Source organism: Cucurbita pepo, chromosome 11, assembly GCF_057944985.1.
Source record: "Cucurbita pepo subsp. pepo isolate OVF chromosome 11, ASM5794498v1, whole genome shotgun sequence".
Taxonomy (NCBI): domain Eukaryota; kingdom Viridiplantae; phylum Streptophyta; class Magnoliopsida; order Cucurbitales; family Cucurbitaceae; genus Cucurbita; species Cucurbita pepo.
Genome location: NC_141808.1, coordinates 1518535 through 1537627, shown reverse-complemented (window position 1 = coordinate 1537627; position 19093 = coordinate 1518535). Strand labels below are relative to the sequence as shown.

Sequence of the window (19093 nt, the reverse complement as noted above, 5' to 3'; positions counted from 1 at the left end):
ATTTAAATATAATTTATATACAGTTTCTTATGTGATCTAGTGAAACATATATTATCGATCTAGAGATAAAAAAAAAATATTAAATTTATACTATTAAACCAAACAATTAAAAAATTAACATTAAAATGAAAAAAAAAAGAGAGTATATATAGCATACTTTTTACCACGTCGGATGGAAGTAAAAAAAAAATTGTTAAAAGAGGAAAAAAAATAAACAAGGATGGTCAATGGTAGAGGAAGGTAATTCTGGCTCCGTACAAAAGGTAAAAAAAACTGGTGACCGACGAATAAGAGACGTACCGTGACACCACAATTCGTCACAAGCGGTAAGGGTAACATGATTTATTATTTTTTCCCGGGTTTCTCTTGCTTATGCTCTTATGCACTGGAACTCAAATCTGCTCTTTTTTTCTTCTTTAATCTCCGCCCGTAGTCTTGTTATCGCGCCACCGTTCCCACCGGAAACCACTTTAAACCTCCATACCTCGTCTTTCCACTCTGCCGGAACCCTAGCACTGATTTCCGCGTTTCCATTTCCATTTCCGTTGTAAGTTTTCTCTATTCATTCTTTTGGACCAATTGTACTCTGTCCTTCGATGCGGAATCATCTTTTTTTTTTTTTTTTGGTGTTTATTGTTCTTCCATGCGAGCTCGTTTTCTTATCAATGTTTAGCTATCTCGGATGATTCGGTCTCTGGCTTTGTGGTTAAGAGTATCGGTTTGTGTTCGGTTTTCTGTTTATCAATCTTGGGTCGCGTATTTTTGATGTTTTTGTTTTCATTGCTGTTGCCTGTTTATGGTAACTGACTGGACACCTAGACTGTGCTTTCTAGGAAAGCTGAATTCGAATGGAATTAAATTTATTTGGCTCCGGTCTTCTTAATTTGTGCTTCGTTTGTGAAAGAAAAATCGTGGCTACTTTGTTTAAATGGTAGTGCGTAAGTCGCTACAGCATTAATCCAAGCGTGTTGGGTTGTTCTGAGCATTATCAGTAAGCTATTCCGGTCTATTAGTCATCTAGATAGCTTTCACCAGTCATTTACGAATTGAGGCTCGAGTTTTGACGTGGTTTTTTTTATATTTTGCCTGGATTTGACGTTTATTAATGTTGTCTAGAAACTGATGTAAACATGAGTTCATTTTCCATCACTCGGAAAAAGACTCCTTTCCAAAAGCACAGAGAGGAGGAAGAGGCAAAGAAGAAGGTATTTAGTCTAACTTGCTTGGTGAATTCCACTATCTGAGACATTAAGATATATTGACTAGTCACATTAATTTCATTTCATTTCATTACATTTTGCAGAGAGAGGAGGATGAAACTGCTCGATTGTATGCAGAATTTGTGGAGTCATTTCAAGGAGATAATGCACCTGGGTCCAAGACTTTTGTTCGTGGAGGAACTATCAACCCCAACGAGAAATTGAAGAGTGAATCTGAGGGTCAGTACCGCTACAAGTCTTTTCACCTCACTTTTTAATTACTGGCAAAGCTTTTAAATTCACAATTCTGTCTATATCAGCAATGTGGATAAATAGATAGTTTTTCTATTATTTTGGGGACACATTAATAAAAGTATGGGCCTTTTTATTCATTCCCGGATGGCAGGTGAAAAGGCCAAAGATGGGGTATCTGTTCCAAAGAAGGGAAGTAGGTAAAGAAATGCTTTTGATTAACCATATTCATGCTATTTTGATGAGGCAAAATTTGTTCGAAATTTCTGATCTTTAATGCAACAATGATGATAAGGTTGCACAAAATAGACAACTATAGAATTAACTAGAAGACACTACCCTGATGTTGTCCAGCTATGCAGCTATGCTCATTTCCAATGCGTTTACTGCTTTAGCTATGTGAAAGAATTAGAGAGTTCATCATGACATGTCATTGTGCTGAAAGTTATTTTTTCCCTTTTTCATATTACAATCTTGTGCAATGCAATGAATTATACAAATGCTTGCTAGTCAGTTGTGAGTTCGGATTCTTAAGTTCAGCTATCTCCTGTGATAGATATTATTTTTTTGATTTACAAATAACTGCCTATTTTCGTATTACGGTTACTTTTATTTATGAGTGCAACTGTCAGTTGGTCTAGCATGGCAATCTTGGTATTCTGCTTCTCGCCCTACGTACACAGATATAAAAAAGCAAAAAAGATAATTGCAGTCTGTCTTGTAGTTTAAGTTTCATGCATATGTATTTTTCTGAAGATTTTTACCTGGTACATAGCTGATCCTTGCAATGTAAAGCTAAATAGAATCGATGCATTTTTGGCTGCTTCTTGCATTAGTTTTGAAATGGGATCTAAAATTGTAAAATTTAGATTTTATTAGGGAAATTATACATGTTTGGAATGATTTTATTCCGAGAGTTGGAAATTACTATATTATTAAAAGGTTTTAGACACCGGCTCTTTCTCAAGGAAAATTAAAATCCCAATGCCAGTTTTTGCCACTGCACCCGTACTTATTCAAAAAGGAAGATTTTAAAATCGTTATCAGGATAGAGAGATTTAAATTCATTTTATGTAATTAAGGAAGTTTCTTCTTTGAGGATCATTTGATATAAATTGAAGGATAAATCTTTGCATAACATAGACTTGAAAATTGAAATCAACAGACCTGAAAGTTCATCTAACTCCCCGATTTATTGAGAACCACACCAAGCTGGGCCTTTTCTCATTGATTTAGCATGATAATTTTGGAGTTCCAAAAGAAGGGTAAAAATTTCTTAGGGGAGCTCTCACATGCTTGTGTCAAAGAGCCCCCCTTATTGACTTTATGCCTATCTATGTGCAAGGAAAAGGCTAAATCCCAATTTTTTTAAGCTCATGTTCATTTGTTGATCTCTTGTGGTCTACTCTGCCAATGTCTTTTGGATGGCTTTGCCTATCCCCCTTTGTACTATCTCCTTACTATTATCTATATTGCTGTGGGGCATCCTTTTCCCAAATGCCGTGGTTGGATTTTTGGGAATCTTTTTGGTTTCTTTGGATTGAAAGAAACAAGCTTTTGAATGGCATAGACACGTATTTTGAATTTTTTTTGGACCAGGAACATTTTGTAGCACTCTCATGATGTGAATTTTACACTCCTTGGTACTCTTGGAAGAATTCTCTGAAATCTCCTTAGCGGGGGTTTCGGCTTTCCTCTACTTATGTGTTTTCATATCATCTACAAAATTCGTTGTCTCTAATAAATGAAGTATATATCAACTTGCAAATGCCTTCGTGCTATTAGTCTCCCATTTGAAATGACATTTGAGTTTTTCCTTCTACTCCTTCAACCAATCCTTAATACGCAAATTCCTTCTTGATATTAGTCTCCCTTTTGAAATAACATTTGAGTTTTGCCTTTTCCAACTCCTCCAACCAATCCTCAGAAGCATTGTTATACATCATAAGCATTAAACCACGACTTTAACTATTCCTTTGATTGAAAAACCACACAAAAGCTGCATGGTGTTGTTCTCTAAAGATCGATGAAAAACCCACGAAAAGTTGAATCTTTGTTTTAAGCAATTTCAAATCTTCTTGTTATACGGACACGTGAAAGAAAAATAAAAAAGAAAAAAGAAGGTTCATATCTTCATCATCAGTGTCCCAAAGAATATCAAGAAGGATACAGTACCATTGGCAGACATCTTGGTCGAAGTATTAGAAGGAACACAATATTTGAAGGGAAAGATAGAACTTGGGAGAAATGGGGTGCCTATCCTGTTTCCACCAAAAAGCGGTTCTATTTCCGTATAGATTGACATATAAAGAAAGTAATATAATGCTTTTACTTTTTTACTTCCTTCAAAAGATGAAAACTGAACTATCTCCAAACAAGCTCCAGGCTGTTGAACTTGTCTTGAAATATGATCAAATTTCAAACATGTAATCTTAAACTCGTCAAATGGCCTAATTTTAGGTGGAGAAGCCTCTAGGTTAAGAAGCCTAGTGGTGCAATTACTTTTAGAACTAGAAGTTGGTGAAATCTTGATTTAATAAGGTGAGATGGAGATGACGAGAACTTGAGGTTCCTTTCAAAGCCTAATTTCAGTCGTAGAACCTCTAGGTTAACCCTAGTTGTGTAATTGCTTTTGAACTAGAAGTTGGTAAAAATCTTGATTTAATGGAGAAGACAAGAACATAAGGTTCATCTTTGAAGGGATTGATTGGGATGTTATTTCTTTGAAGAACAACTTTTGATTGGAGAGGCCCTTTGAAATGTTGGAATTCCTTAAGGCAATTAATGACTTGGGAGGCTTACAATCTTTGAGCCTAAATAGTTCATGTGATTTCTTCAAAATATATGGGCGATCTATTGTTGTTGAAAGGAATTATCAATCAAATAGTGATATTATTTGGCCTTCACATATCTTGAGGGGTTCTTATAAATCACCTTGGAGGTAGACGTCTTCAATCATTAATATTGTTGCTCCTCGTGTACAAAGACGTCTTTGTAATGGGACTCTCACTTCTTTTTGGCAGATTCATAGTTAAATGGTGGAGTTATTGCCACAATTTTTCCCGGACTCTTTCATCTGCCTACTTTCCCCAATAATATGTTAGCACATGCTTGGATTTCTTCTCATAATTCTTGGGATTTATATCTTCAACTTGAATGATTAGTAGGTGTCTGAATGGCTTGTTTTAGCACATCTTCTTTCTGCAGTTTTGTTGAGATCGCCATTTGACTCCCTGCTATGGCCTCTTGATTCTACCAAAGTTTTCACAGTTAAATCTCTTTTGGATGATCTACTTCAGGATGTTGGCAATACCTCGAGAAACTTTTAACCAGTAATTTGGAAGGATTCTATCGGAAGAAAACAAGAAATTTCTTATGAAAGTTTAGTCTTAGTAGACTTAATACAGCTGATTGGTTCGACTCATTTTACTCTCCCCCCTTCATTTTGTGTTATGTGCTTTTCCAACACACTGCATCCGTGTCATCTCTGTGCACATTGTTCTTATGCATCTCGGTTTTGGGTAACAATGTTTGGAACTTTTGGATGGTTAGAGAGTTGCCAAAGGATTTTTTTAGATGAAAAAACTTGACTTTCATTGAGAAAAAAAAAATGAAAGAATACACGACCATGAAAAAAAGGAAAAGCTCACGCAAATGAGTTAGATAACAAAAACGGCCTAGAAATAGAGGTCCAAGAAGAGAAATAAGACCAAATAAATAATTATAAAGAGCCTAGAAACAAAGGTTCAAGAAGAAATATTGTAACAAAGGACCTAACATCACCAAAAGAATTCTTGAGGGTGTGACTTGTTAGAATTGATCCTGTGGATACGACAGAGAAGAAGACGGTCATCTTGATCAAGCTGATTTTATCTCCTTAGATATTCAGTCTAATATATGAAATAGATTCCAAACTATTATAACAAATATTAGAACTGTGATTCATCTTAAAACCATGATGATTCAAGAAAAAAAACCTTTCCTTTCAAAAAAGTTCTAAAATTCCCTGAGTAAGAACCCTTGGATTATCACATATTCAATGACTGAATATCATGAAAAAAAGACAAAGAAACATTTATCCTTTTAACCAAAATAAGTATAAACGCCCTCTGAAGATTATGTTGTTTCTCCTCACCCTAACCCCCCCCCCCCCCAAATAGGACACCCTTTACACAAAAATCACCCTTTATCACAAAAGGTGAGATGAAGGAAAAACTCCTCAAAACGCCTCCCTTCAATTCGTAGGGGCTAACAAAGTTGAAGCTGAACACTTGAAAAAAATTGCGCCAAATCGCTCGAGAAAATCAACTCCACGTTATATGATCCATGTTTTCAGCCACCTTGCATAGAAGCCCAACCACTACCTCTTGTCGAGATCTGTTCCAAGGCGTTAACCCTTACATGCAAAACCTGCCATATGAAGAACTTCACCTCCCAAACTGTGGAGAAAATAGAACCACCCACCAAGGAAGGATTGGACGAGAGTTAGAAAAAGAACTACAAGAAAAACATTTGGAGTGGTTAGGAGTCCAAAGGCAGGAACACCTCTACTCGATTTAAGGTGAAAAGAAAAACATCCAACATTTCCCTATCGATCAACGGATTGTAGAAATCCAAGGAAGGAGAAAGCGTCAAATTCGTTTGATTGAGGAATGAAACAATCGGGTGGTTCCTAAAGGAGATAAGTAATATAAACAAGGGTATAAGGAACAAAGGGGTCTATATGTATAAACTGATAAAGAAGAGAAAGAACAACACGATTGCTTTCCACAGTCTTTTGGAAGTGCCTTTTAACTCGTCATTAATCCACTCAAAGTGATGTGTACTTGCCAACAATAACCTTGTGCCAACATGATAGAATAGCCAAAGACATTTAGTCAACAGGGGGTGTGTTTCTTGTCCTAACATTCCGGATAACCTAAACCCCCCAAATTCATAGGCCTAGAACCACCTTCCAATGCACCAAGTGGGAACCCTTCCCTCATCCACTCGTCCAATAAGAAATCTCTCATAAGTTTCTTTAATTTTCCTTTCCAATCAAAGACGAGACTCTAAAATGAGACAAAGAGTAAATAGGGATGCCGCACTGATTGAATCAGGGTGAGTCTCCCTCCTTTGGAAAATGAACTCTTCTTCCAAGAGGTTAGCCTTGTGTAGATCTTCCCAACGACAAGGTCCCAAAAGGAACTGTCACCAGGAGAATGGCCCTGAAGGAAAACCTAAACAAGATAAAGAAAGACACCAGCTTCACAACCCACAAGGTTAACCCGTCTCCCGAGCTTGAAGGAGTCGCAATTATGCCAAAAATTTGACATTTGCCTATGTTAATCCCAAGGCTTGAGACCATCTCAAAAATGCTAACATACGATTCAGATTGATAAGGTCTCTTTGTTAGAGCCAAAGGAAATAGTATCATATGGAAATTGAAGGTGAGAGCTTGTCTTCACCAATTTGATAACACCTCCAAATTTTTTCCTTCCACCTCTTATGAGACCATCCTACTCAAAGGGTAAACCACCCGAAGAAAGAGGAAGGGAGAAAGAAGTTGCCTTGTCTAAGACCTTTGAAGGCACAAACCCATCCTCGTGGCTTACTATTGAGCCAGATAGAATAGTTCACATTCTTGAAACAACTCCCATAAAAAGTCTCCATGTAGGCCTAATTCCCTTTTTCTCCATCTCCTTATCTAAAAAGACCTCATCCACATGATCTTAGGTTTTCTCAAAATCAATCTGGCAGATGATCCTTTCTTTCTTTCAAGCTCAATAATTCTCAACGTCCTCATTCGCAATTAGAGATTGGTCTAAGATTTGCTTGCTATCTCCCCTTCGGGTGTCAGAGATTTTTGAGGGGAGAACCTTCTTAAGCCTGTTAGCAAGGATCTTAGAGATAATCTTACACACAATGGCAATAAGATTAATGGTTAGAGAAAAGCTGTTAGTGGGAGTTGCACGTCATAAAATTCTTGGCTGGAGTTCTACCTCTCTATGAGAATGGATAGTTTGTTCTTAGAATATTTTGGAGACTAAGTGGTTAGAGGCAAGGCCAATGTTTTTTGGAATTGTATCAATGCTCTCCTTTGGCTAATTTGGAAGGAGAGGACAATTGGATTTGTAAGATAAGAAACCATTGGTGGATTTTCTTTTTGTGATAGTGTACAACATTTTGCTTCCTGGTGGTGTTCCAATAGGACAAAATTCTTCTGTAATTATATCTTTACAGTGATTACTAATGATCTAGTTTTGGGAGGGGATTTCTCTTCCCCGGCCCTTAGGTTGTTTTCTTTTCTTGTCCATTAAGTTTAGTTTCTTATAAAAAAAGTATACCTTCACGAAGGTTGATTCTCATCCCCCCAAATAAGTATGGCTTAGCTGATGCTTTAGGCTGTGATTCTGTGTATTTTTATCAGAGTTTTTGTGTGCTTACAACTGCAAGATAGTTTTTATAGATTAAAGTTGGAACTTGGGGCCATCAATTTAACATTATGTTCGAAGGGATATTTGATCATAGATGAATTTGCACTTTAATTTTTCTTGTGCGTAACCAATTCAATTTAGATCATTCTATTAGGTAATTTAATCGATAGCCAGAAGTTTTTGTATTGCTTTTAGTGGGTGTGGGATCACCTAAAGAAGGTTTAAAATTAGCTACGAGAACTGTGCTGAAACAGAATGGCCAAAATTGTTTGCTGCCTTCACTCCTTATTTTCCTTGGAGCAATCTATACTGAGTTGGTGGTTTCATCTTTGATACTTGGTTTGCAGATATGTGCCATCTTTCATTCCACCTCCATTGGCATCCAAGGGAAAAGAATCTGACAAGAAGGTATCTCTACTTATCATGTTTCTGCATGATTTTTTATCAAGTTAGTCCTTAGGAATGGCATTTTGTTCTGAACTATTTTACAATGTGTAGGAGCTGGACAAGCCAAAGGAGAAAGAAAAGGGGAAGTCTAGGAACATTGATCATTTTATGGAGGAGCTGAAGCATGAGCAAGAGATGAGGGAAAGACGAAATCAGGATCGCGAACATTGGCGTGAAGGACGCCTTGGAGACAACTTAACAGTAAGTGTTTTTATTTATTTATTTTTTATTTTATCTCTCTGAGATAGCTGGGACCAAATTATTAGCTAGTTTCAATTTGTTTTGTACAGCTATAGCCTTTTGTTCTAATTCAGATAAAAAGTTTTTATTTTAACTAAGATAATATAACAGATTGTACACTATAATATTTCTCTTTTGTATATTCTATTACGTAATACATGCATGCATTCACATGCAGCACATATATTTCTTTGTCTGAGTAGTGTATATATATATATATATATATATTAATTGATTATTTTTGTTATTATACTATCCTACTTAAGATTTTACTTATGTTCTTCGTCAATTTTCATACCAATGTAACTTACTGAGTTTCTGTTCTTCGATGTCTAGCCATCTAGTCGTTTTGACGAACTGCCGGATGACTTTGATCCTAGTGGAAAGTTCCCTGGATCATTTGATGATGGAGATCCTCAAACAACTAACCTTTATGTAGGAAATTTATCTCCTCAGGTACATTTTTTCTCTACTTGTGTATCTTGTTTCTTAGCCTAGAAAAATATGCTATCTTATTTCTTCATCAACCCTTATAGGTTGATGAGAATTTTCTCCTTCGAACTTTTGGAAGATTTGGACCGATTGCTAGTGTGAAGATAATGTGGCCAAGGACAGAGGAGGAGCGAAGACGGCAAAGAAATTGTGGATTTGTAGCTTTCATGAACAGAGCTGATGGACAGGCTGCAAAGGATGAAATGCAAGGTTTGTTTTGTTTTGCTTTTTAAATTTATTTTCTGGAGTTATTGCCTCATAATTCTTGTTATCTATTGAGTATATTTATGGTCTACTGTGGCATTTCTTTTTATTATCAATAATTATTAAATGAAATTTGCTTGTACATTATCAATTGTTTTCATAGTCTTATTGTTTTATGTAATAATTTTGATTCTTAAGATACTTCACTCACGTTTCTATATCCTGGTTTTGGTTTGGGCTCCATGTCCTATTCCATCCAGAGACTTCACGTCTTAATGTTTCTCTAATTAAGCATTTCTCTAGAAGCTTGAACCTGAGACCTGGACTAGAATACCTGCAACCAACAGTGTGGATAGAGGGTGCTCTAAATTTTGCTGCAAAAGAAAGACCTTCGACCAGGCTTACCCAGCAATTCATTAACAAATTTTCTTTATATTGATAATTTGAATTATTAAATCAGCAAATGACTCTATGGTACTAATTTTTATTCTCAAGTACTATGCTATCTTACTATATGGTTTGCTTCGTCATTTCAAAAACATTGCTTTTTAGAAAATTGACTTATATCATGAAGAATTTATGTTATACCCTTAATCGTATCTGGAGAAAAACAGTGTAAGTTGAGTATTTATCTGCAGGAGTTGTTGTTTATGGGTATGAACTGAAAATCGGATGGGGAAAGTCTGTCGCTCTTCCATCCCAAGCATTACCTGCGCCTCCTCCAGGTCATATGGCCATTAGAAGTAAGGAGGTTCGTTGTTTCTACTGGATTTACATTTGAAGGAAGTAAGAGCAATTCGACATCTTTTGATTTCATCTTCTCTGATTGACAGGGTGGCACTGTTATCTTATCTGGCTCATCAGGACCGCCAGTTACTTCTGTCCCAAACCAAAATTCTGAGCTGGTTGGATTCCTTTAATTTCTACCTTAACCTCCATTGTTTTCTACCCTTTATGATTGAAATTGATTGTGAAAATGTTATGTTTGCTCGTTGAAATATTAGCGCCTTTTTATTATTATTATTTATTATCTCTCTATCTAGATAGCAATGGATTTATTTTCATTATTGCCTAAATCATTGTCTCTAGAATTTGAAGATTTTTTCTTTCTTTTGACAAAAAGGGAAAAGTATTTTGGTGGATATTTGAATTATTATTTGATCTCGTCAATCTGTGGGCGTTATCATTGAAGCCTTATTTTAGTTCTTACTGTCAGGATGTCTTCATTTAATATATATTGGTTGTGTGTTGGGCGGCCATTTATTATTGAACTGAGTGTTAATTTGGAGTTGAGCGTTTATGAAATTCTTGTATTTCTAAGCAATGGTTTGCCCTAGCTAAAGTCTCTTTAAGTCTCTTTAAGTAGATTTGAGCTCAGAAAGCATAACGCACTGCTTCCTTGTCTAAGGAGTTACTATAGGGAGCAATTTTTATTTACTTTTTTTTAACTCGAGATATTTTAGCTTATGGCACCTTATCCTCTGAGGCTTGCATTGTCTCGATTGAATATGGCCCCTTCCAGCTTGTTGCATTTGGATTTGAGTCCAAATTTGTTGATGTAAAAAACAGTGTTCTGTGCCAGAAAGGGGTTTTATACCTTTATTCTCTCTATCCGAAATTGGATTCAATTGTTCTATTTTCTTTACTGTTGTTTAACTGGCGTTGCTAGGTTCTAACACCCAACATTCCTGATATTACTGTCGAACCACCTGAGGAGGATCATCTCCGCCATGTCATTGACACTATGGCTCTATATGTTCTGGATGGAGGTTGTGTCTTTGAACAAGCTATTATGGAGAGGGGTCGGGGTAATCCTCTCTTCAACTTCTTGTTTGAGCTTGGTTCAAAAGAACATACATACTATGTTTGGCGGCTCTATTCATTTGCTCAGGTAAACGTTTTATACATGGTCATCCATATCATCATTCATAAACCAAGGGTCTCTACTTTATAGTCTACACGTGCCTTCTATTTGTACTTGAATATAGGGGGATACTCTTCAAAGGTGGAGAACTGAACCTTTTATCATGATAACTGGTAGTGGAAGGTATGTTAGCCTGAAACTATTTGCAGGGGTGGTTTCCGGATCTGATTTATTATATTATATAGTAGTAATGGGTGTCAGACCCTCGATCAATGCCATAACTGTTTATTATGTTGAATCTGCAGATGGGTTCCACCGCCTCTTCCAACTGCTAAAAGCCCAGAGCTTGAGGAGTCTGGTGCCACATATGCTGCTGGAAGAACCAGAGTAATTGTCACTTTAAGAATTGGATCTTATTTCTATCATCTCTGTGTCTTGCATTTTACTGAACTGATTTTTCTTATCTTCTCTCTCTCTCTCTCTCTTTGTTTTTTTTTTTTGGGGGGGGGGGGGGGGGGGGGGTTCATCTATAGCGCGTGGAGCTTGAAAGAACATTGACTGATTCACAAAGGGATGAGTTTGAGGACATGCTTCGGGCACTGACACTAGAAAGGAGTCAGATAAAGGAAGCAATGGGGTTCGCATTGGATAATGCTGATGCAGCTGGAGAGGTAGCTATGATATTAAGGCGATAATTGAACTGCATGTGAAGAAATACAGATTGTCTTAGTTATCCTTTTCGAAACTAATATTGCCAATACTACACTAAAGATGTTAAAGCCTACCCATTTGTTTTATGCGTAGGCTTTTCCTTCTGCTTCTTAGATCATCAATTACAACTTCTTAGGCTGTTCGTTTCTGTTGTTAAGGGTGATTGATTTATGATTGTTCTCAGTTTTATTATTTTCATTATTCCTCTTTCCATATAGTTTTATCGTGTAAGAATACTTTTCATAGCTTATTTTGTGATCTTGTACAGTGTACGGAAAGTATTTTTTTTTTTTTTTTTTTTTTGTCCTTATCCCTTTATCTCCTTTGTGTCAACTTTTCCATGATCTGCGGAATGTCTGTATTTCTATGTTAAGTTCCACAGGCATTTCCTCACTTCGTTGATATAGTTAATGTTTTAAATTGCAGATAGTTGAAGTTCTAACAGAATCTTTAACGCTTAGAGAAACTCCTATTCCAACCAAAGTTGCTAGGTTGATGCTTGTGTCTGATATCCTTCATAACAGTAGTGCTCCCGTTAAGAATGCATCTGCATACCGTACTAAATTTGAAGCAACATTACCTGACATCATGGAGAGCTTCAATGATCTATATCGTAGCATAACAGGGAGAATTACGGCAGAGGCCCTCAAGGTAGAATCATTTATTTTTTCACCTATAGCTTCTGGAGACCAACATGTGTTTTTTTCTACACGCGCTAATTTGGTTATATCCATCTCTGATTTTGCAGGAACGAGTATTGAAATTATTGCAAGTATGGTCAGATTGGTTTCTGTTCTCAGATGCTTATGTGAATGGATTGCGAGCCACGTTCCTTCGCTTAGGAAACTCTGGTGTGACCTCCTTTCATTCATTATGTGGCGATGCCCCAGAGATTGAACGGCAGGCCAATTGTGAAGAGTTAGGAGATGGGAGCAAAATCAATCAAGATGCTGAATTGGCAATGGGCAAAGGAGGAGCTATGAAGGAGTTAATGAATCTTCCCTTTGGAGAATTGGAAAGAAGGTGTAGGCATAATGGGTTGTCTCTTGTTGGTGGTAGAGAAATGATGGTTGCACGTTTGCTAAGTCTTGAAGAGGCAGAAAAACAGAGTGGATATGAACTTGATGAAGACTTAAAATATAGTAATTCTCGTACTGTAAGATATTCAAGTAGTTCAAAGGAAACTAAGGTTGAACGAAATCCAGCCGAAATTTCTGGTTGGAACCATTTTGGAGATGATGACGCAAATTTCCAGAGGATGGGTTCTGTACCTATGGCTCAAACTCTTTCAATTCCACAGCCTGAACTAAAAAGTTTCACCAAGTCTGGGAAAAATGATCCCGTTTTGCCGGCCTCTAAATGGGCTAGGGAGGATGATGAAAGTGACAATGAGCAAAAAGGAGGTCCTAGGGGTCTCGGGTTGAGCTATTCATCTTCAGGAAGTGAAAATGCAGGAGATGGTCCCAGTAAATCTGATGAGATGGAGATTACTACGGAAGCAAGTGTCCTTATGCAGCCTGATACTGGGTTGAATGAAGAGCAGAGGTATATAGTCTACTTCTAAACCTGACAATTTCTTTCTTTTTTCAAGATTAAAACTGTTGCCTTGTTGGCCCTGCTGGCCATTTATTCCTCTTTAGATAAATTTATTTGAATTTGGCAAGTGCGTAATTATATAGAATCTGTTAATTTATGCGCATCTAAAATGGAGTTTTAAGAATCTTATTGTATTTTGCTTGTTCAACTGAATTTATTATGACAGACAAAAGTTAAGGCGTGTTGAGGTGGCTTTGATAGAATATCGTGAATCTTTGGAGGAACGAGGCATCAAAAGTGTAGAGGAAATAGAGAGGAGAGTTTTGATTTATCGAAAACAACTAGAATCTGAATATGGACTGTCAGATTCCAATGAGGCTGCATCAAGGAAGAGTAAGTGTTACTTCATTAACTTTTTGGACAGAAGATTCTAGATTTGTTCTAAATTCATGTATGATCTGATCTTTTTGTGACTTTACTTTTTAGTGAGATTAATAATCTTCTAGTATTTAGTTTATGACATGGTTATTTACTTCAGTTTCTTATCAGTAGATATTGGGGGGAAACTGCACTTTTTTACTCAATTTGGAATCAGTTTGGGCCAAGAGTCAGGATAGGATCCGTTATGTTCGTTGCGATTACATTCACTTCCTATCCTTGAATGATGCATTTGGGAAATTTACGTGATCACATTCCTTTTTTGTCTATCAACATATTCTCTCTCGAACTTTTTGAGATATCTTCCTTATTTTCCCGCAATCTTGTATGCCTCAAAGAAAGTTAAATGCTTAATGAATCTTGTTGATGTCTTTTCTGATTCCAAATCGACCTTGTGGTTGTAACTATGGGATCGACATTTCTTCGTTGTTAAATTACTAGTTTGAGTTTCTTGTTGGCCTATATACTCAAAATCCTTTTCCTCTGTACCTGTTCAGAGAGGAGGGATAGAGCAGATGATAGCCATGATTCATCAAGGAAGCTGCAGCGTAGCCAGAGCCATAGCGACAGCCCAGTACGAAAGTCATCCAACCGAGATAGGGACAGAGAAAATGACATTGACAGGGAGCGAGAAAGATCACGAGACAGGGACCGCGAAAAGAGTGGAAGCAGAGAAAGGGATGACCACGACCGAGATAGAGGTAAAGAAAGAGATAGGGATAGAAGAAGACGAGCAAAATGAGAATTCTTCCCATCACATTATGCTAAGCGTTTAAACGAAAACTGGGGGCCGTCTCTCGCAATCAAGGGATGCAAAACTTTTAGCCAGATCAGTTGTCGAGATCGTAATTTTTGTTTCCAGTTCATGTTCTAAGGAAAAACAGGGTATGAACGTTGTGGAGAGGGGAATTTTGCTGGTCATGTGTATGGTAAAGATGTTTAATTGATAGGCAGTAATGTTCCCCATTGAAGCTAAAATTCCCATGATCATGTTTGTATTAAATATTACGTTTGTATCAGAACATTTTCTTTACCATTCCTTCTAAACCCCTCTCGAACAGAATCATTTGAAACGACCATTCGTCTCTATTTTATTCAATGAATTTATAATAGAAACATGAAAGAGAAGATATTTAATGCTATAGCTAATCTACACCGTTGAAGTATAAGGAGATTCATAAATATGTCTTTAAATGAAAATAGACTTTTTATTTCATTTTTATGATTATCTTAAATTTTGTAGTACACGATATCTTCTCTAAACCAAATCTAAGATCTTGAATAAGGTATTCAAAGGATCTTAGAACATTTCCAACCACAAAGAACAGAAGTGGAAGAGGAATAAGTTGATATTTCACTGTTCTTATGATCCTCTAATTAAATAGTTTACAAAATTTTGATGCAACATGAGTGGAATATGCAAACCTTTTGCTTGCTTGCTTGCTTGCTTCGTATCTTATCTACAAACGTCAAAACCCTTCTTTCTGGTTATCTATGTTTATGCCGTTCATAAGGGAAACCAGTTCAATGTTATCAGCTTCTTCACAAGTCTCGTTACCAACGTCCGAGCTCGGAAGTTCGGTTAGAAGAATCGAAGAATTTGGATCCCCCCTAGGCACCAAAAACAACATGCAAAGAGGAGTGAGTCTCAAGAAATTCCTTATCAAAATGGCTAGCCATAGATTACTGAATTTCGTTCGAGTAACTTTAAGGATATGGAGTAGGAAACCGCCACCCCATGATGCTGAAAGAAGTCCAACGTTGTCGATCGACATGAGCAAAGCGAAGAACGTGCCCTCAATGCCTCTGGGGCAAAGCTTGGAGCTGAGGACTAGAAGAGGCATCCATTTTAGCCTGTTAATAAGCTGATGAACACTCTCATCTATCACAATGAAGAAGTAATCTGGCATTCCAATTTTTAAGTTTAAACGTAAAACCAGCAAGAAATCTAGCATCCCAGATAAACTGTATATCATCTGAGTCCAAAAAAGCAAGTCTCTGAACTGATGGTCCTTGAGAACATATTGATACAATAAAGCTCCAAAAAGGGACCCAACTGAACCGATTGAGAAAATGAAACCAACATTTTCCTGCAATGGAATGAACAGAGTAGAAAAAAGTTCTAATGGCTGCAAGACATGAATCATATGCATAGTGTTCTCATCTTGGAAATATGGTACCTGAGAGAATTTTGGACCATTTTTGGAGTCTGTGTACCAATAAAACAGTCCCTCGTTGATGTCAAGGCACAATGCAAGAGATAGATACATATAGAGGCATGGCCTCCAGACGTTCGGGCTCTTTAACGTCGTCCACATAGCCTTCCCGGCACCGACAAACTTTTCGTTTACCTGATCGATTCCCGGCAATGAAGTAAGAACCAAAGCAAGGGAAGAAGACATTACACATAACAGATGCTATAGAATACCTGTCTGTAATTGAAGTCTGGCATATGGGGTTCATTGAGTATCATTCCAACCAAAAAGACAAGCCCTGCAGGTATTGCTAACAAACCATACACTCCCTAACAGAGCAACGAAAGAATCAAAGCCTTGATATTATGTAAGTATGAAGCGGAAGAGAGTTTAGATAATAGAGAACCTTAGAGCCTATCAGATGAACAAGGATACCGCTAATTGAGAACCCGAGTAACGCTCCGATCGAAGAACTCAAAGCGCACAAGCTTTGCAAATCAGCTGCAAGGGTCGGATGAATGCTACTGTTCTGTGCTACACATGCATCTATGGTGACATCTGCTATGGCTACACCAGCACTTCCCGCTGTTAACAACAAAATCGCTAGTAGGAGATGCAGCTTCTGGTGTAAGGCTAATGAAAGCAAGGAGATAACACCGAGAAGACCTGAAAGGAGAAGAAATATGTAGAGAAATTACAGTCATCACTCACGTTCAACCTATCTACAACTTCAGATGCAGCTCATAGCAGCCCAAGGCCACCGGTAATAGATATTGTCCTCTTTAGGCTTTCCACACCCTAAGAGAGCCACCGTAGCTACTGTCTATGCATGATCAAAGCATTCAAAGAAAAAGACTCTAACCATGGAAACCATTGTTGGCATGGAAGCCCACCGCTAGCAAATATTGTCATTTTTGGGTTTTTCCTTTCGAGCTTCCCCTCAAGGTTTCTAAAACGCGTTTGCTAGGAAGAAGTTTCCACACCCTTATAAAGAATATTTCGTTCCCTTCTCCAACCGATATGGGATCTCACAAGGGAACCCTAGAAGAACCGCCGACTCTAACTAATGTCCATATACGATCAAAGCATTCAAAGAAAAGACTCTAAGCATGGAAACCATTGTAAACCATTTATGTTCGAAATTGATGTAACAGCCTAAACCCACCGCTAGTAGATATTATCCTCGTTGGGCTTTCCCTTTCGGGCTTCCCCTCAAGATTTTAAAACGCGTCTGCTAGGGAGAGGTTTTCACACCCTTATAAAGAATGTTTGTTCTCCTCTCCAATCGATATGGGATCTCACAATTGATCTCAGAGATTCCATATACAACATAGTGAAGAACCTATAATAACATACAAACCAAGCACTCAATCATGAAAAGTTCTCACTGTTAAGAGCTTTATAGATCCAAAAGCTGCAAAAATTCAATACACACACTCAAACAACAAGCCCCACTTAGTTCTTTCTTAGCTTAACATTTAGTATTTGGTTGAATCAAGCATAAACACAAGGGGAATCAACAAAACACAGCATATAACTTTACCTGCAAACACAAAGTAAGGCCGCCTATGGTATCCAAGAACAGGGACTAAATCAGTGAAAAGACCCCAAATAGGCTTAACCATCCATGGAATTGAGGTAATGCCAGAATAAACCTGTGCTTCAGAAGGCTGCACTTTCTGAACATCCTTCATGTAGTACTCGGTGGCGACACGGTTAAGCGCACCGCCCAATCCTTGACTAATCCCATAAACAATCACTACTCCAAATACAAAACTCCAATGCATTTCGGAAACAAGTGTTTTGAACCAATAAACCGCCGTGCCAATAGAGACACTAGACTCTTTCTGGGGTTCATCTTCTTCCAAATCTTCATCAAAGACATTCAACCTATCTTCCTCCACCATCAATCTAGGCTAAAGTATAACCAGTTCAGAAAAACAGAGTTTCCTGAACTGATCAAATCGCACCCAGTTCCTAGAAAAACCGCTTCCTAAGCTTCAAAATCAAACGGATGAAGAACTCACTCTAATAAATTTGAAATGCCCCAAATGGGTTCATCTCGAAACTACCCACCATTGATAGCAAATCAAAAGCTCCAAAAACAGAAACAAAAGCAATCAGTCGCAAGAATCTGATCTGGGTGGAAGAAGAAATGATACAAAACTTCAGAATAGATGGGAAAAAATGTGTTCTAAGTGAAGAAGCTGAGATATCTTCTTCCTAGAGGTGGTTTGACCAACCAGAACTTAAACGAAAAGGGGGGAAAACCCTTTTCAGATCTAGTTCTTTACTGCTATAATCTTTTCCTATTCAACGAAAAAAGGGTAATTAAAGACGAGATTCACAAGGGAAACAGCTAAAGAACTTGAAGAACAAAACATAGACAATTAAAGCATCAATGGCTCAATGGGGCCAGAGATTCGAGGTTGGTACACCCTTTTGGGTGAGAAGGAACGTCAGGACAAAGAATTCAATAAACCTCAAAGAGCTAGGGGTTTTGTAGAAGAGACACGTGGCGCACTCTTAATGGTTCCGTGAAAGTGGGGACAAGGCAAGGGAATGCTGCTTTGGAGAGAGAATTTGTTTTTGTTTTTTTTTTTCTTTTTGTCTAAACGCAGTGTTTAAAGGTTGGTTGGCTCTCTGTCCTAAGCAAATCTCACGCTCAATTTGCGTTGCCGTCATTTCAAATATTTTATTATTTAATTACTTAAATATTTTCTGAGGATCTTTATTCCGCCCACCAACCCCAAAGTTAAATTATACAAAAATATAATTATTTTTAAAATTTTTAAAATTCTCATTTTTATTTTTATCTAAATTTGGATTAAATTGTTAACTAATAAATGTTCAATAAATTGTTTAAATATTAATTCCTCAACAAAAAATTTAATTATTCTTTGAATATTCAAAATTACATATTTAGGCGAACAAATTTGAAAGTTTGGGGTTTCATTAGACATAAAATTCAGATTCTGACAAACCAAGGTTATACCATACATGTTTAGATTTAGAGAGCTTTTTTGTATTTTTCAATTTTAGAATATTATTTTTACATTTTTAAGTTATATTTAATTAGGGAATGGACACGAGAGTTAC

General features: G+C 37.2%; 2 protein-coding genes across 3 annotated transcripts; one reads left to right on the top strand and one right to left on the bottom strand.

Moving 5' to 3' along the window:
- Window positions 1-326: 326 nt before the first annotated feature.
- Window positions 327-14846, top strand: LOC111805382 (protein RRC1). Of its 2 annotated transcripts, XM_087128577.1 has the most exons (18): window positions 327-547; window positions 1117-1205; window positions 1304-1439; window positions 1606-1651; window positions 8215-8275; window positions 8366-8515; window positions 8891-9010; window positions 9091-9256; window positions 9889-10001; window positions 10084-10155; window positions 10920-11141; window positions 11239-11297; window positions 11420-11501; window positions 11648-11785; window positions 12252-12476; window positions 12574-13370; window positions 13588-13754; window positions 14297-14846. In XM_087128577.1, exons 2-18 carry the CDS (start codon window positions 1131-1133, stop codon window positions 14539-14541), a joined length of 2874 nt encoding a protein of 957 aa, XP_086984703.1. In that variant the 5' UTR covers window positions 327-547; window positions 1117-1130; the 3' UTR covers window positions 14542-14846. The 2 variants fall into 2 exon arrangements, with proteins under 2 accessions (XP_086984703.1, XP_023546223.2); XM_023690455.2 differs by lacking the exons at window positions 327-547; window positions 1117-1205; window positions 1606-1651 and having other exon boundaries at window positions 1359-1439.
- Window positions 14847-14983: 137 nt separating this feature from the next.
- On the bottom strand, window positions 14984-18814 carry LOC111806077 (putative folate-biopterin transporter 2). The gene is made up of 5 exons (XM_087128578.1): window positions 17538-18814; window positions 16401-16660; window positions 16228-16323; window positions 15980-16150; window positions 14984-15889 (listed from the first exon to the last, which is right to left on the bottom strand). Exons 1-5 carry the CDS (start codon window positions 17899-17901, stop codon window positions 15269-15271), a joined length of 1512 nt encoding a protein of 503 aa, XP_086984704.1. The 5' UTR covers window positions 17902-18814; the 3' UTR covers window positions 14984-15268.
- Between the last annotated feature and the right edge of the window lie 279 nt (window positions 18815-19093).

What these genes read in the sequence shown, in the direction of transcription:
- LOC111805382 (XM_087128577.1), top strand. Translation starts at nt 1,131, where the DNA reads ATGAGTTCATTTTCCATCACTCGGAAAAAGACTCCTTTCCAAAAGCAC. An exon ending in GGCTCTATTCATTTGCTCAG is followed by an intron (nt 11,142 to 11,238) that starts GTAAACGTTTTA and finishes ACTTGAATATAG; the next exon opens with GGGGATACTCTTCAAAGGTG. An exon ending in ATGCTGATGCAGCTGGAGAG is followed by an intron (nt 11,786 to 12,251) that starts GTAGCTATGATA and finishes TTTAAATTGCAG; the next exon opens with ATAGTTGAAGTTCTAACAGA.
- LOC111806077 (XM_087128578.1), bottom strand. Translation starts at nt 17,901, where the DNA reads ATGGTGGAGGAAGATAGGTTGAATGTCTTTGATGAAGATTTGGAAGAA. An exon ending in TTCATCTGATAGGCTCTAAG is followed by an intron (nt 16,324 to 16,400) that starts GTTCTCTATTAT and finishes TTGCTCTGTTAG; the next exon opens with GGAGTGTATGGTTTGTTAGC. An exon ending in CAGACTTCAATTACAGACAG is followed by an intron (nt 16,151 to 16,227) that starts GTATTCTATAGC and finishes GGAATCGATCAG; the next exon opens with GTAAACGAAAAGTTTGTCGG.